This window comes from Cynocephalus volans, chromosome 12 (assembly GCF_027409185.1).
Source record: "Cynocephalus volans isolate mCynVol1 chromosome 12, mCynVol1.pri, whole genome shotgun sequence".
Classification (NCBI taxonomy): Eukaryota; Metazoa; Chordata; class Mammalia; order Dermoptera; family Cynocephalidae; genus Cynocephalus; species Cynocephalus volans.
Genome location: NC_084471.1, coordinates 6,470,915 through 6,487,753, shown reverse-complemented (window position 1 = coordinate 6,487,753; position 16,839 = coordinate 6,470,915). Strand labels below are relative to the sequence as shown.

At 49.5% G+C, this 16,839-nt stretch overlaps 1 protein-coding gene across 5 annotated transcripts; it reads right to left on the bottom strand.

Annotated features, from left to right (window-relative positions):
- Positions 1 to 1,134: 1,134 nt before the first annotated feature.
- RTL6 (retrotransposon Gag like 6) lies at positions 1,135 to 12,502 on the bottom strand. Of its 5 annotated transcripts, none has more exons than XR_010021365.1 (4): positions 12,422 to 12,502; positions 11,257 to 12,199; positions 5,126 to 5,216; positions 4,513 to 4,833 (listed from the first exon to the last, which is right to left on the bottom strand). XR_010021365.1 is itself a non-coding variant. In XM_063075736.1 (3 exons), exon 2 carries the CDS (start codon positions 12,003 to 12,005, stop codon positions 11,295 to 11,297), a length of 711 nt encoding a protein of 236 aa, XP_062931806.1. In that variant the 5' UTR covers positions 12,006 to 12,199; positions 12,422 to 12,502; the 3' UTR covers positions 1,135 to 1,176; positions 11,257 to 11,294. The 5 variants fall into 5 exon arrangements, 2 of the variants coding, with proteins under 2 accessions (XP_062931806.1, XP_062931805.1); XR_010021363.1 differs by having other exon boundaries at positions 4,519 to 4,833; positions 9,490 to 12,199; XM_063075736.1 differs by lacking the exons at positions 4,513 to 4,833; positions 5,126 to 5,216 and adding an exon at positions 1,135 to 1,176.
- Positions 12,503 to 16,839: the final 4,337 nt, after the last annotated feature.

Sequence of the window (16,839 nt, the reverse complement as noted above, 5' to 3'; positions counted from 1 at the left end):
CCCAGCACCCTCTGCCTGACTCTCCTCCTGCCCCCCGCTGGTCACACCTAGTGCTCTGATGCACGCTTTCTTGGGTGCCCCACCCTGCAGTGATACTGCAGTACTGTGATCCTCAATCTCTTCTACCTTCCTCGGGGCAGCAGGTGTGGGGTGGGGGGGTCTGTCTACCATACTTTCTGGGAACTGGAAATGAGTGGGGTTGATACTGCCTTCCTGTGACTGGGCAATCTTCCCCTCGTCCAATTCCCCTAACCCCTGCTCACAGGACGAAGGCAGGTAGCAAGTCCACTGGCCATCCAGACATCCAGGAAGGGACCAAAATGCCCGTGTCCCTTCTCAGAGGTGCCTTTAATCTACATGGGGCTTCTCAAAGCCCATTCTTCCCCCATGAAGGAGAAAACAGCCCTCACCACTGAGCCTCCTCTGTGCTCCCCACAGGCAGATAACTCACGCAATCCAGTCTTCTGTAGAGAACTCTGAATACGTCTGGACTCAAACCTGACATTATTTCTCACTCTGAAAGTCTGAAATGAGCAGCTCTCCTCCAGCAGGTGACTCAGGGACCCAGGTCCCCTCCATTGTATGGATCTGCCATTGGCACTACATGGTTTCCAAGGTCACCATGACCCTTGCATTAATCAAACTGGTGGGAGAGGAAAGATTAGGTGGGATGCCCTCACCCACATTCCACAGGTTAGAGTCCAGTCATTTAGCCACATCTAGCTGCAAAGGTGGCTGGGAAATGTAGTCTAGCTTTTTGCCCAGGAGGAATAGAAACCAGGGTTGGTAAAGAACCAGGCAGTCCATGCAATGTTTTGGTTCTGGTGGAATGTGTCTCAGAAACCCCTTCAAGTATGGTAGCTGATGGCGTGTGTGCAGCTCTCCAAGCTCAGAATGTAGTTTGTTTACTGCATTTTATTCTCAGCTTTGGGCCTTAGCAACAATTTTAGGTAAACAGAAAAAGCCCAAGTCAATGTCCCGTTACATGTGTGTAGCTGGAAATTAAATAGCATTTCCTAGAAGGTGGGTGGAGGCTTCAGCGGGAGTCCTGTGCCTGGGACAGCCCTTGGAGTTCATGGACAAACGATGTGAGCTTCTGAAATCTTTGAAACTGTTGTGATCTGACTGGATAGAGCTGGTTTTAACTGTGGTGCTTCGTGCAGAACCATCCGGTTTCTGTGAACACAGTAACATTTGGACTACAGAAGACTCCACAGCTATGTCCAAAGGTTCTGGAGCATAAGGAAGAACCATTGAAAAAGGTGGGGATGGCAAAGCCACGTGCAAGGGGGCAAAGACCACAGAGCGAAGGCTGTGACGAAGGGCTGGTGCACGCCCCGGTACAGGGTCAGCCCTGGAAGACAGTAAGAGCAGGAGGCCACTGAGGGGGGCAAGAAGATCCCCTCGGAGCTGGGGGTAGATGAGTAATTTGGAGTGAGAAAGGGGAGGGCAACCACATTTCCCCAGAGCCAGCCTAGGGACAGGGCGGTGGGCTCCCCGTGAGCATTTGAACACAGAGCAACAACGCAATGGAGCACGCAGGGTGCTGAGCAGAGTGGCCCGACAGCCAGGGCAGCAGCGGGCCAGATGCCAAACTCATGGGCAGGGATAACCAGCAGGGAGACATGTGCCCAGCAGCATGCTGGCAGGCACGCAAGGAGACCCCCGACCTCTGCTAATGCACTAAGGGAAGAAAATAACATTGCAAAATATTACGAAGTCATAGAAAATATCATGACTTGCAAGAGTTGTGATCATATGAAAAATCAACTTTAAAACTTGTGAAAATATTGAGATTTCTTATGATGGTGTCTTAGCTCAGGCTGCTATAACAAGATGTCACAGACTGGGTGGCTTAAACAACAAACATTTATCTCTCACAGTTCTGGAGGCTGGGAAGTTCAAGATCAAGGTGCTACAGAGTCGGTGGCTGGTGAGGGCCAGCTTCCAGTGGCAGATGGCTGTCATTGCTGTGTCCTTTCCTGAAGGTGGCACCCTCTGGACCTAATTACCTCCCACAGGCCCCACCTCCTAACACCAGCACATTGGGGGTTAGGATTTCAACACATGAATTTTGGGAGATGCAAACATTCAGTCTATTGCAGATGGCAACATAAAAAATAGTACGTTAATTAATATCTCTAATATATGCCATGAGTAACCTATTTGGGAGAAAAAGAACTACGATACATTTGCAATAGGAAAAAGACATGTATATCAACAATCTCTTTTTTAAATTCTACCGATGTGGATAAAGCTGCAAAATTCACATAGGCCATAAAATGGGATTTGAGCGGATGGAGAGATGTCACCTGCTGGCAGAGTGAGAATGACCGAGCATTACAAAGAAAGATGTCGGTTTTTTCAAGGAAATTTCTAGGATGGATTAAATTCTAACATGATTTTGTTTAATTCTAAAGTCTATCCAGAATAATCCAAATTTGTGAGAATGTAGGTGTGAGTGTGTGTGTTTGCAAGTAAAAAAAGACTGGAAGGGAATTCACAGAAATTTTAACGATGGTTTTCTAGGTGATGATGAGGGTGTGTATTCTGTATGTTTTAGAAGTTTGTAATGTGCATACATTCCTATTACAATACAAATAAATTCATAAATGCTAAACGATTAAGTTCATCAGAAAAAACTGAACGAGGAAGAACAGAGGACACGACCATGAGCTTATCCTCCACTTGTGGGTGACAGCATGTGCCACAGGCAGCCGGACTCGTGGCACGGGGAGCTGGTGGTGGGGAGGGTGAGGTGGGGGCAGGGCACCCGCAGACTCCTGGAGCAGGAACTCCACGTGCAGAAGGAGCTGCATTCCCAGTCCCGGTGGAAGGGACAGTGGGGGGTATGGAGGGGCCTGGGGGCAGGTTGGGCTAAAGTCCTGTTCAGGTTGCTCTGTCATCTCTGTCTGTAAGATCTGTTGGTCTGGTTACTGCCGCGATGCTGTTTTGTCCCTTGTGCTTTGTCTCCTGCAGGAGTTTTCTCCCGCCTGGACAGGGGGCTGTGAAGTGCTCCCGTGTGGTGGTCCCATGACTGTTTCTGTCCCGTCCTCCAGGGCCACGGGGTGAGCGAGGCCTATCTCCAGAGCTCGGCCTGGGGCTCTTCCTGGGTGTTCTGTACACTTCTGGGCCCGCCCACGTGCACTGTAGAAGACGGGTCCTGGACTTGTGGGAATGACTTGCTTCTGCCTCTAGCCATGGTGGGCCATTCTGGCCACAAACCCAGGCAAGAGCTTGGAGAATTTCCAGCCCTGTCCATGGCAGACAGCACGTGGTCCCCAGGAATTGCTTTCATTTCAGTTCTGGGGAGATGTCTTCCCTCCTGTCCATAGAAATTTCCTTTTGTTATTTTCAAATGCTCCTATCCACGCATCCTGTGTGCGCTCTTGTGTGTGTGCGTAAGTGTGTGTGTGGTATTTTCACTTCATGTGTGGACCTGAAGACAAAGGTTTCAGTACAAAATCAATTGTGACCCAGAAAACTGTCTACCTTAAACTAGAGCTACAATCACATGCAAAGGTGCAGATTAGACAGGTAGTGGTAAGAGGCAGGCTCTGGGGTTCAATGACAAGGTTCGAATCCCAGAAATGGCCTCACCAGCTGTGTGACCATGACCATGCACAAGCTGCTCAACCACTCAAAGCCTGTTTCCCATCTACCAAGTGGAGACAATAATGTATCCTCTCCCTCAGGGTGGCCGTGAGGATTAAATGAGACACATTAGCAAGCAACCCAGCACGGAGTAGACACCTAGGAAAACCTAGCAGCCATGCTTCCCATTAAAGTCAGGAGCAGGATGAGGCTGTCGTCCATCAATAGTAACAAACAACATTGTTTGGGACTAAAAGGAGGATATAAGTAAAAAGTCTGAACACTGGAATGGACTGTCCCAGGTCCCCTTCCTTGGGGTGAGTGGGGGTGTCAGTGGGAAGTTTACAGGAAGTGCCCTCGGTGATCGATTAGTGGCTGTGGGGAGTGAGGCTGCAGGTCGGCACAGGGAGAAATCAGGCTGGGGTGCATGCACATCGAGGGCCGTGGTCAGAGTCCCACAGAGACTCGAGCTGGCCTGGCCCTGCAGAGCTGCCCCATGTCGGCCGTCCCTGGACGTGCACCACTGCAGAAAGGAGAGTGCACGGGCTTGGGTGAGGTGGCACCTTCATCAGAGGGCAAGATCGGAAAGAAGCTCAGCTGAGAGCTTCCAGCGCAAGCACTCCAGCGGCTGGGAATGAGCACTTCTGTCCTGGAGGGGAACCGGGGGGGCCCACGGCATGTGCTCCAGGGACAGAGAATCTGTGAAACCAACTGAAAAACTACCCAAACTACTGTGTGTTTGGTGAGGTGGTCAAATAAAAACACCACATTAATCTTTCCCGTGCATCAGCAATGTCCTCTTAGTAAATGTAAAGGGCACTGGCAATGCTCACAATAGGATCATACTGACAATAGGAAAACATGTAGCCTCTAGGACGTTTACTGCAGTATCACTGACGATGACAAACATTGTAAACAAGTTAAATTTCCAAAGGAAAGGGATCATTTGAATCAAGTGTGGCACATCCAGACATGGGATATTATTCCTTTATAAGTCATATTCTCAAAGACAATGTTAGGACCTTGGCAAGTTCTCATCATACACTAAGTACAGTATGATCCCATTTTTTTTAAAAAAAGAAAACAGAACAAAATGGGTGTGGGGCTTGCTGGAGCTGCCAGCTTTGCTCGGCAGGTGGCTGCTGTGTGACTGGCCTGTACGTTGTCTGCTGCGCTGTCCTTCTGCTCGACCATGGAGAATTCACTGAGCAGCTTCTCTGCCACACCCTGGGTGAGGTGCTGGGGACACAGATGAATCAGACATCAGCTCTGCGCTCAAGGAGCACAGTCTGGCCGGGGAGAGGAACATAAGGTCAGTAACAAGGTGGCAACTTTCAATAGGCTAACCTGGGGTGGGGTGGGGGTGCAGGAGCAGAGCCAAGGGACCCCCCAGCCCAACCTCATTGTTCAGGGAGGGTCTCTAAGCAGAGTAACCTCTGATCCTTCTTAGCACAGGAGTAAGGAGAAGGGAGGCAGAAGACAGACTGGCCTTCCAGGCCTGAAGAGGATAGAAACAGAGAGGGAGACTGACCTGAGAGTCGTTGGGGAGTATCGAGAGGTCTTGGTAATAGAGCAGGTGTGGGGTAGAAGAGATAAGGCAAGGACAGCACCAGATTCCCGGCCTGGGGATGACATGGGCGGAGACAGGGTCTCTTCAGGAACTCTGCAGGGCCACAGGATGGAATTCCCCAGACCAAGTATGTGGGAGCTCAAGACAAATGTCATGTAGTCACCAAGGAAGGAGCCCTGTTCCAACCACAATCCTGGTCTCCAGCCGCACGGTGGGATGCAGAGGAGGTCGCAGCTCTATTCCTCCACTGTTAGGCAGAGAGGGGGGCCAGGTCCCTATAAACCTCTTAAGACCAGTTATCTGGGTACAGCCAGAAGGACACCATCCACACTCTAGACTTCCATAGCAGAAGATACTGACTAGGCAACAGGTTCGCCAGATGGGACAGAGATTTTTACCCCCATTCCCAAGCCAGCTACCAGTCACAGCAGCACATGGTGGCAACCTCAGGGCAAGGCCTCTGCTGGCTCGAAGGGGCCACACTGCACACAACTCGCAATCAGGCCTTGCCAAGCCCTGCACCTGTTACCAGGATTTTGGGAAACCCTTAAGATTAATTTTTTCAAAGTTCAGCTGGTGAGAACAACTAAAAATCGAAAGGGGGAGAACCCTACTAGATATGAATAGAAAATTTAAAACCCAAATCAGTTAAAATAGGAAGGAACTGGGCAAAATAAATGGACCAATTGAATAGATATTAGAAAAATTGGCCCTATAATAGATAAAATTTCCCTTTATCACAAAAGAAACACATGAGGGAGTGAAATTATCTCAGGATACACTTAAAACTTTGAAAGTCCATTTAGAGCCCCATCTCACATTACACACCAAATTAATGCCAGAAATAACTGCTTATTAATTCCAGAGGTTAAAAAAAAAAAAAGGCCTGGAGTTTAAAGCACTGAAAGAAATCACAAAGGAGCAGAGGGCGATGTTCGCAGACCTGCCTGTTCTCATCTCTTCTTAGACCAGCAGTTCTCAAAGCAGGGCGAGGCCCTTCGAGGGGTCTGTGACATAAAACCGTCTTTATACACTACAGTAGTATGTGCCTTTTCCCACTCTATCTCATGAGTGTACAGTAGGATCTCTCAGACACTACCTGACATGTGATCTTGCAGAAAATTAAGTACAGAAGCAGGTATGAGACTCCGGCTATCTTCTATTAAGCCAGTTATTACAGAAATTTGCAAAAATGTAAAATAATGCCACTCTTCTCACTAAATTATTTTTTGTTTTGGAAAATACAGTTTTCATTAAAATATGCTATTTATGTTGACATGTAATGAGTTTGTTTTTATTTTCAAAATAATATTTTAAAATTTTGTTTAAATGATAAATACTGATAGTTAAAACCTAAAGAAGCAAAAGCCCTTTGGGGTCCTCAGTGATTTTCACCAGTGCAAAGGGATCCTGAGATGAACAAGTGTGAGGACTGCTCCTAGATCTTAGTAAGCACTGCAGCAGGGACTGTCCCACCTGGTCCTGATCGCAGCACCTCGCACACCCATTCGTGTAGCTAATGGACAGACGTTTACTGAGCACCTACTATGTGCCAGGCATTGTTACAGGTGCTAATGACACAGCGTGAACAAAACAGACAAAATATGCCTGCCAGCCTTGTGTTATAGAGGACCCAGTGCTGAAAGGGAACAGGTCAACTACAAGAGGGGGCTTCAAAAAGTTCGAGCAAAGATTTGCAAAATATTTCAATTTCTATTTTTCCACAAACTTTTTGAAGTACCCTCATATGTCAAAATTTCAGTTAAGTTAGAACACACACAAAGTAAAACCCTGAAAACATCTGCAGCAAACATGACACAGGCACAAGGTTAATATCTTTAATATATCACACGCTCATACAAATTGATCAGACCCCAGGAGATGAGCAAAGGACACTGGCAATCCACAAAATAGGAAATACAACCACCCGACATGAAAAGATGTCCAGCTGTGCTAGAAGTCAAAGAATGCAAACTAAAACACAACACTATTTTTTTCATTATCAAATTAGCAAATATTTCACCAGATGACAACACCCAATACTGGCAAGATGGGCACAGTGATCCTTGCTGGTGGTAGTGGAAATGCATATAAACATTTCTGCAAACTGTTTCATCAGTGTGTAATAAAAGCCTCAAAGGTTTTCATACTCTTTAATAATCCCACCTTTGGGAACCTATCCTAAGGAAATAACTTGACATTGGGAAAAAGCCTTATGCACAAATATGTCCATCAATTTTAACAGTGAAAAATTAGTAACAGCATTCGTGACCAACAATTGGCACTACTGTCCACCTACCTGATGGAAGAGTACACGGCCATTTCAAAATAAAGTTAGCAACAGCATGGGAGTAATGCCCAGGATATGTGCAATTAAAACAGCTACACAAAATTGTATCACTACAGAAGGTAGGATCCTAACTACATTAATTTGAAATACCAAGAAATTAAGGTGGGGGGAGGGGGGAGCCTGGAAAAAGAGACACCAAAATGTTAAAATTTTATTTTTCTTTCCTCTACTTGATTTTCCAAAATTTCTATAGCACGTAGGATTACATGGATACTGAAAAGACTTAGCACGTTTTGTTGCCTGCTCTCAGAAAGGTGTTTGTGATTGGAAGTGGGAAGCTGGGTTTCCTCCCATCTCCTCTACTGCATCCATTCTGTGCCAAGTGCCACCACATCCAGCATGAGGTCCCCAAGATGACCACATGGTAGATGCTAGTTCCATGTACACTCACCGTGGATTATGGAATGCCCTGCACCCGAAAGTCCTCCTCTATGCCGGGAAGCATTTTCTGTTGGTCCAACAGTCTGCTCTTGCTTCCTTTCCCCAGGAGCCCCATCTTGTGCCTTCCTCTCTACGTCCCTAAACTATTGTTTCCCAAGCAGAGGTGAGCCAGATCTTACTGAGCTGGTTGCAAGATGGAGGGGCTCCGCAAGACTTCCCTCTTCCCACCCAAAGCTCTGCCCCCAGTAGGTGGCCCCAGCATGTGTCCTTTGGCCCAATCCCAGGGCTCGCTCCCTAAGTTAACCTCAGCATAGGCCCAGCTCTCCCCACACTCGCTCATTCTCAACGGGCTGAACCACCAAGGTCGCCCTCGTCCAGCAGTGGCTCTGTCCATTGACAACAAGAGCATGCGTGTCAGGATGGTCCCACCGCACCTTCACAGCTATTTTTCCACCCTCACCATTACTTACTTGTCATATACTTACCTGGGGCCAGTGAATGAGTCTTTGCTGTTTCTGAAATGCTTTAGGACTTAAGTTAATCCCATACTAGGCCAAGAAGTCACCTCTATACTAAATCCCATCTCCAATTAAGCCCTGGTATGCAGTGAAGCTTACTTACCAGATGGGGTGTCATGTAGACCAGAAAGTAGTTACAATATCATCCAAATAATGTCCACACTATGGAGAACATATAAAACTTTCTCACATGCATTGTTTAAACTACTGCCTGTCCCTTTATAAATCAAAACCTGTTCACTTACAATTTAGAGAAATTATAACCCCAAAATATGTACAAAGCATCTCCCTTCCCCCACCTCCTTTTCAGCTTGATCCTCCCAGTCATTGCGGTCTCCCTCCAGGGCTGCATGGGACTCGGGTATCCCCCTCTTCAGCTGGAGACTGAGGTGTCTCCCACTAGAGCCACGCTGGGCTCGTTCCTTCCAGTGGGCTTCTGCAAGTCCAATGTGGAGGGCAAGCCCTGACCTCTCTCTCATCTGCTCCATGTTCCAAAGTTGCAGGGAGCTATCAAGAAGGTCTCACCCCAAGCCCACAACGAAAGCACAGAGAAACGAAACACAGTTAGGTCAGCAAGCCAGGCACAGCTGGGGCAGCAGCTTGGAGTGCGCACAACAACCCATATGCAAGGGAAAGGGCCCGGTCCCAGATGCAGACAGGAAGGGTGGCGGGCCTCGCCTCCATGGCTCTGGTCCTGGTGTATGCTGCGGCATGACTCTCAGACCCGGCACCTAATGCAAACATAGCAGCACCTTCAAAAAGCCACTTGGGTAGAAACAGGGGTTGGCGAGATAGCAGAGTTCCTGTCCTGCCTCCATGCTGGGTCTCCTACCCTGGCTGGGCTGAGCCAACTGGAAACCTTCCTGCAGGCCTCCTCTTCCCCAGGTGCCCCTTTACCCCTTCACCTGGGGGCACCTCTACCCAGCTTACCAAACACCTGCTGGAGACAGAAGAGAACTGAGCACAAAGAAAAAGTGATCTGTACACCTCCCATCAGCAGTCCCACTCCCGCCCCCAGAATGGTGGCCCCTCTGTGTCCCCCCTCCATTCATGCTTATTGAGCACCATAGTCCCACCTGAACAGCCTTGGCTGGAGTCCAGGGGAACCTGAAGGCTGGAATCTGGCAGTTGTTCAGCAGGGCAATTGGGCTAACAGAGTTTACCATGAGTGGGTGGCAGTGCCCACGAACCTCAGCAACCACTGAATATCCTTGACCGTGCAAGGCAGTGTTTGCTTCAGAATCGCAGTCACTTTTCCCAACATCATCAAAACTCTCAGGAAAAGAGGATGGGTCCCAGGATGCAACCTCTGGGATCCCAAGACATATACACGTCTTGGGTAGGTGCAGAGGTTATAGTTCTGCAGTCTAGCCCAGGCCATTTGACATGGACAGATGAACCCGGGGTAAGACACCCCGTCTTCCCCCATGGCCCAGGTGGTCATGTAAATGCGGTTCATTTGGCATTGAAATATGGCAGGAACATCACAGTCCAAAAGGCTTGGCCAAGTCTCAGGTAGCAAGTGGTTTCTTGGACGTCCCCATGAGGAAGCACAAGGCTGTCCCCCATAAGAGGCTTTGTCCCTCAGAATTAGGACGTGTGCCAGTTCTGCACTGTGACCACATTAGAACCTGGTAGCCACAGCTCTTTGCCTCTATAAATGCCCGGAGACCCTGGCTGGTGTTGCCAGAGGCAGACACGCTCCTGGCTTAATGCTGTTTCCCAGAGGAGCTGGGTCTCCAGTGTAAGAGGGAGTCTCTTTGTTCTTGGAAAAGGCTGGACATCTGAAAGCCCACGCATGCGGAGGACATGCTACATGGCATCTTTGGAGACCTAGAGATGGTGTGGGCAGCTGAAGGGCCAAGGTGAAGGCCACATGGCACCTGAATGGGTAAAGTAACAGGTCTTGAGCAAGGTGACAAGGGGCAGAGGAGGGGCGACTGACCATTAGCAGCTTGTGGTGCTTCCCACTGGAGATCCAGGACAGCAGAGTGAGCACTAGTGTCCGCCCCTTGCCTACTGTGGCTCTCAGAGAATGTGCCCGGCAGCCTGATGAAACTGCCCAGGAGGCCAAAGTTCACAATGACCTGATTTAGCAGGCAAGTTCCACATTCCCCAAATACCTGGCGCTATCTGAACACCAGCAGCTAAAGCCACACAGAAACAGAGGTGCAGCCTCTCCCTTGAGCTGCATTGTCAGTCCTTCCCAGCAGCAGCAATGGGGCATGCTGGAGTGCACGTGCATGTGTTGAGTGAGGCCGGCCCCCAGAGACCCTTTAACTTCCCTCCCAGCAGTCACTGCTTGGCCACAGACAGCAGAGATGAAGCCCCTACCCGCTACACTGGGCCCTGGCAGGGCTGGTGATCATCTGCGGGTGAAAAGCTAGACCCCCTCTCCAGGTACACACATCAAGGCACCAGCCTGGTCAAACTGGCTTCTTCCCATCCAGAGCTCATCAGCGAGAACAGGGCAACCAGGTGGGAAACTGCCACGGGGGCTTGCAGAAGGTGGAGTAAGAGCATCCGAAAACAGAGTCGGGCTGGGAGGGGTCAGCCCACATGGTCTGTGAGGGTGCTGCCGGGTTGGCGTGCCTGAGCAGCAGGGCCGTAGTCATGAGAGTAGCTGGGAAGCTAGCAAGAGAAAGGGGAGCATGCATCAAGCTGCAGTTGCAAAACCAGCACACGGTAACAGAAGCACAGCAAGGCGGTAACCAGGACGCCCAAGAGAAGGGGAAGGAGGGTCTCCTCATGAAATGGTCTGGAAAGGCAGGAAGGGACGTCTTCAAACAGGGGCGATGTTGTTGTATGGACATTTCTTCTACGCAGCAAAGAGCGTATGCTACCTGGATGGCTGCAGATGTACCAGGGTGGCGGCAGGTTCTTAAAGGTTCCGTGCTCGGGTGGGCAAGGCTGGAGCTGAACTAGTCCCATTTGAGGCTGGATGCACAGGGCAGGGCCCTGTGCCTGCGGCGGCCAGCTGGCGGCACAGCATCTGCCTTTCTCGCACAGCCCTGTTAGACGCCGAAGTCTTCCTGATCTGGGCGCGCCGCGCATGCCGGAGTGGAGACTTGTAGGTTCTCCGCAACTCTGCCAGGAACCCCTGATAGTTGTTTCGCAAGGGGCTGTCAGGCTGCATGTGGGGGATAGCCCACTTCTCTGCCTCCCCAGTCAGTCGGGACACAAGGAAGGCCACTCGCTCGGCCTCGCCTGGGAAGCGGGAGGCCTGGAAGATCATGAATCTGTCCATCTGCATCAGGAACCCCGCCAGCTGGCCTGGGTCTCCGGAAAAGGGCTCAGGCAGAGAGGTCGGCGGTGTGGTCATGGGTCGAGCCCCATTCGAGGTAATCGCAGAGATGGGCGGGGTGATCTGCAGCGCGCCCGGGATCCGCGCCCTGGTGCGTAGCAGGGTGAGCTCGGCCATCACGCTCTCCAGCATGTTGGTGAGGTTGGCCTTCTCGGCCCGCAGCGTGGAGGCCTCCCGCCTCAGCGCGGAGTTGGTGAGGCGCAGGGAGGTCAGGGTGTCGATGACGTCGTCCATCTGGGCGCCCGCGGGGGCCGCGCTCTCGGCCTTGGACGTCTGCGGCTGGACCATGCCGGCCCCAGGCCAGCCGCGGGCTGGAACCAGGCTCTGCGGACCCGGGTGCAAGAGCAGGGAGCGGCCGGGCAGAGGCGCCCAGCGCGGGCCCGGGCCCCGCGGGTCTAGGCCCCGGCGGCGGAGGCGGCGGCTCCTCTGCAGGCTTCGCAAGGCCAAGGCGGCCGGGCTGGCGGCTGCGCTCGTCCCGCGCCCTGGAGGATGAAGAACGTATATGTGAAGGCTCCGGTTGCGGGAGAGCGGGCGGGGAGGCGCGGGGCGGCGAGAGGGCCGAGCGTGGGCGGCCGGGCGGGCACCGGGCCCCGCGCCCCCGGGGGAGGACAAAGGGGCCGCTCCTGCGCCCCCGCGGGCCTGGGGGACCTGCGGCGAGGGCGGCGGGAGGAGCGGCCCGGGCGGCGGGGCGGGGGCGCGCGTACCTGGGGTCTCCGCGGCTTCCTCCGCGGCTCCGTCTGCCGCGACCAAGATGGCCCGCTCGGGGGACGCGGCCCGGCGGATGAGTCACCGCGGCGGCCTCCGAGAACTGCTTCCCGGTCAGCGCGGCCGGGCGGCCTCCGACAGGTGCAGGGCCGGGGCGGGGCCGGGGTCGCGGCGGAGGGCGGGGCGCGGCGCGGCCTTTGTGCGGGCGGGGCCGGCGCGGCGACGGCGGCCAGCGGGCCTCGCGCGGGCTCCGCCGGTTGCCATGGAGACCGCCCGCTCCCCAGCGCTCAGTGGCGGGCTAGGCCCCGCCCCCGGAAGTGACGGACGGCACGCCTTGGACCGCGCAGCCCCGCCTCCCCGGCCACTGCGCGCCTCCGGCCTCAGCAGCCAATCAGTGATGAGCGTGGTCACTGCTCTTTTCAGGGTCACGACAGGTGCCTTTTCGTTCTTTGGTCTGCGATTCCTCCCCGGGCTGCTGGCAAACTCGTTTTGTAGGTGTTGTAATTCTTTAAATGAAGTTTATTTTTCTTCTTGTAACTTTAATGTGAATTCAATATAGTATATATGCATTGTGACAAACTTTAATGTCAAAGAAGTCTTCAAAAAAACTTTATATCACTCAGTGTCCCTCCACGTAGAGACAGCAAATAGTGATACTTCGGTAGTGCCTTCCAGTTATTTTTCTATGATATATCCTATTACAAAATTTTCATTTCTGTACCTTATATACTGTTTTGTAACCTTAATAGCACATTGAATTTTGAGCGTTTTCTCATTAGAGGCAGTTCAAAAGCATGACTCTTAGTTATTGCCTAGTGTTCCACCGAAATCGTCTACCACCGTTTATTTAACCATGCCCCTTTTGGTAAAGCTCTGGTTTATTTTCCACGCTGAAGTTTTATAAACCACACTTCTAAATAAATCCCAGCCCCCTTCTCTGCCAGGCTCTCCAGGGTAAATGCCACCAAGGGAAATTACCGGGCTAAAGAGTGTGAACAATTTGACTCGGTACCTGGAAGTCTTTCAGCTTGACCTTGCTGAGCTGCTTCTGAGTAGTCAATTCCAAGCTGGAGCTTGGCTGGACAGAAAAGATACCCACCATGCCAGTCTACTGAGCATGCAGTCTTCAAGGAGGTGGAAGCTGCTGCCAGCCACCTGCACTCCATAGGCAGGCCTGGAACAGAGTTGGGTTCACTCGCACCTTTACAGTTTTTACTCTGTAAGATAGGAATTCGGGCCTGAGGGTGTCAGTATGTGGAGAGGATACTTGTATTCTAGGGTGCCAAAGTGCGCACTTTTTGTGACCAGCTAGGGCATGAAGCAAGAGAGGAAAAAAGGAAGGCAGTGTGTCCTTAAACTGCTTCAGTGAGATCTCCCATATCAGATGGGGGCAGGAGCTGCATTAAACTTGGCTAAGGTCAATGACTTCAAAAGCAGAAATTGGTGTGGACCTCTCTACCCCTTCCCTATTCTTCCAAACACAGACAGGAATCCCCTTCCACTTCTGTGGATCACCCCATGGTCTCTCTGCCCTTGGTGCCAGGGTTGCACCTCCCCAGGCCCCTGGATGCTGTGCACATGAGTGAGGTTCTGCTGCAATTCCAGGTGTGGTTGGTACCAGAAATCTTAAATTCCCAAGTGCATTGAATACAAGGTGCACCCTAATTTCAGCATTGATAAAACATGAAATTGAAGAAATAAGTAATTTATTTGTATTTCACCTTATTTCATATAGGATATAAGATGGCAGCACATAAAAATAGAGCAAAATAAAAATTAAAAAATTTTAAAATAAGAAAAACAGAGGAAGAGTGTTTGGCTTCTGATCCAGATGATGCTATGATTCATACTCTAAAGTAGCTGTCTCTCCTGGGAACACAGGACCACAATAAACTATACAAAGAATGTGTTGAAAGGATATGGGCAGGCTCAAAAATACGGTATACTTCACTATGGCCCAGAAACCCAAACTGCTGACTATTGACAAAGCCGTGGGCCTACTGGGCTCTGGGTCATGAGATGTAATAGGGGCACAATGCAAGGAACAGAGTCTGGTTTCTGTTTGAAGCCAGGGACTGGGAGAGAGAGGGGTCACCCCTATATTACAAAGGAGTCAGACAAATCTGATTCAATCATTTCGTGGGGCCACAGCTTACGTAAAGGTGTGCACAGGGACAAAGGAGAACACAGACACAGTCTCATGAGTCTTATGCCCCCCGGCTTGACAAGCAGACCACAGAGGGTCAGGATTCTAAGCCACCAACAAAACGCACGGTGCTGTACTGCACGCCAGCCTTCAAATGAAGCAGCCCCAAACTGCTGGGGGTGGGGAGAGAGACAGACAGACAGACAGAGAGAGACTTTCACCTCAATTGAGCCTCAAAATCAAAACCCTGAAGCCCATGAGGACATTTAATGCTGAGAATAACAGTCAGCAAAATCAGTAATCAGAATATGAATTACCTCCAGATCAAATTAAAATAATAAAACACTTGGGGGGGAAGACTTTAAAGTGAGTATTTGGGGGATGCTCCGTGTGAACAATGAGGGAGTCATATTTGTGAAGAGAACAGAAATTGTGGGGGAAAGTCATAATGTGACAAGATAAGGGAGCTGTAAAAAAAGTACCATTTAAAAGAATAGAGTTCATTTCCATTCCTAGGGAGGTAAAATAGATGCATTCTTCCTTATTCTTTCCACAAAGCCCAACTAAAAACAACTTTTAAAAACCCTGCAAGAGTCTCAAAGGTGGAGAGAAGAAGTCAGCCTGGCTAGGGAGCTCAGGTCTCAAGAAATAACGCTGTTGCGAGTTCCCTGGGTTTTCTTCTGCCTCACTTATCCCAGACGAGGAGCCGAAGAAGCTGGCAACCTGGAAATGCCAATGGATACAGACCACAAACAAAATCCCAACAAAAGCCTGCTCTTGCTAGCCACGGGACTAGGACAGGGCCTCCTAGCAAACAGAAAACTTTTAGACAGTGACCACTCTATTCTAGCCAAACGCTGGCAATACTCCTCAAGGTTATCTACAGGTACAATATGGTCTTTGTAGAAAATCCCAAGGAATCTACAGAACAAACAAGCAACAACAATAAAACATTTTAGAACTAATAACTGAGGGCAGCAAGGTCACAGGATATGAGATGAATATACAGAAATCAGTTTTATTTGCATATACATGTGTACAGAAAAATTAAAAATACAATGTCACTTTCATTAAAAAAAAAACTCAGATATGAATCTAAAAAATATGTATGGGACTTGTATTCAGCAAACAATAAAACACTGATGAAAGTAATCAAAGAAGACCTAGGCAGAGAGAGACACACTGTGTCACAGATGGGAAGAGTCACCATAGCAAAGATGTCAGTTTTCCCCCAAGTGGATATAAAGGTTTAAACAATGTCTATCAAAATTCAAGCAAGATTTTGCATAGATGTGGAGATTATTCTAAAATGCATATGGAAAGGCAAAGGAACTAGAGTAGCTAAAACTATTTTGAAAAAGAAAAATAAAGTGGGAAGTATCGGTCTAATTTCAAGACTTACATAGCTATAGTAATTAAGACCATGTTATATTGGTGGAGGGATAAACACAAAGGTCAATGGAACATCATTAGCCATTAGGGAAATGAAAATCATAAATAGACCCACACTCATATGCCCAACTGAGTCCTTGCCAAGTTACCAAAGCAATTCAACAGAGGAAAGGCAGCCTTATCAATAAATGGTGATGGAGCAATTGGATGCCTACAGGTTAAAAAGAAGAAGAACCTTGATCTAAGGTCACATCTACAAAAATTATCTCAAAGTGGATCACAGATTTAAATGTAAGCCATAAAACTATATATACAGGATAAAATCTTTGGGATGTAGGAGAAGGCAAAGAATTCATAGACTTGACACCAAAAGCACAATCCATGAAAAAGAAAAATTGGTAAATTGGACTCTACCACAATTTAAAACTTCTGCTCTGTGAAAGAGGATGAAAATACAAGGTAGAGATTGGGAGAGAATATTTGCAAGCCGCATGTCCTACAAAGGACTCGTGTCTAGAACATATGAAGAACTCTCAAACTCAGCAGTGAAGCAAACGATCCAATTATAAAGTGGACAGAAGACATGAAGAGGCATTGCACCAAAGAGGATATACAAATTTGCAAACAAGCACGTGAAATGATATTTAACATCATTAGCCATTAGGGAAATGAAAATTAAAACCGTAGTGAGATATTGCCACACACATCCCAGAATGGCTAAAATTAGAAAGAGCGGGAATACTAAATGCAGGCAAGGGTGTGTAGCACCTGGGGACCTTGCTGATGGCGTGTGAAGTGGTGCAGCCACTCTGGAAAACAGTCTGGCAGTTTCTTAAAACACTTAAGCACAAAGTGCCATACAACCCAGCAATTGCACTC

Coding starts and splice junctions, on each gene's coding strand:
- RTL6 (XM_063075736.1), bottom strand. CDS start 12,005: ATGGTCCAGCCGCAGACGTCCAAGGCCGAGAGCGCGGCCCCCGCGGGC.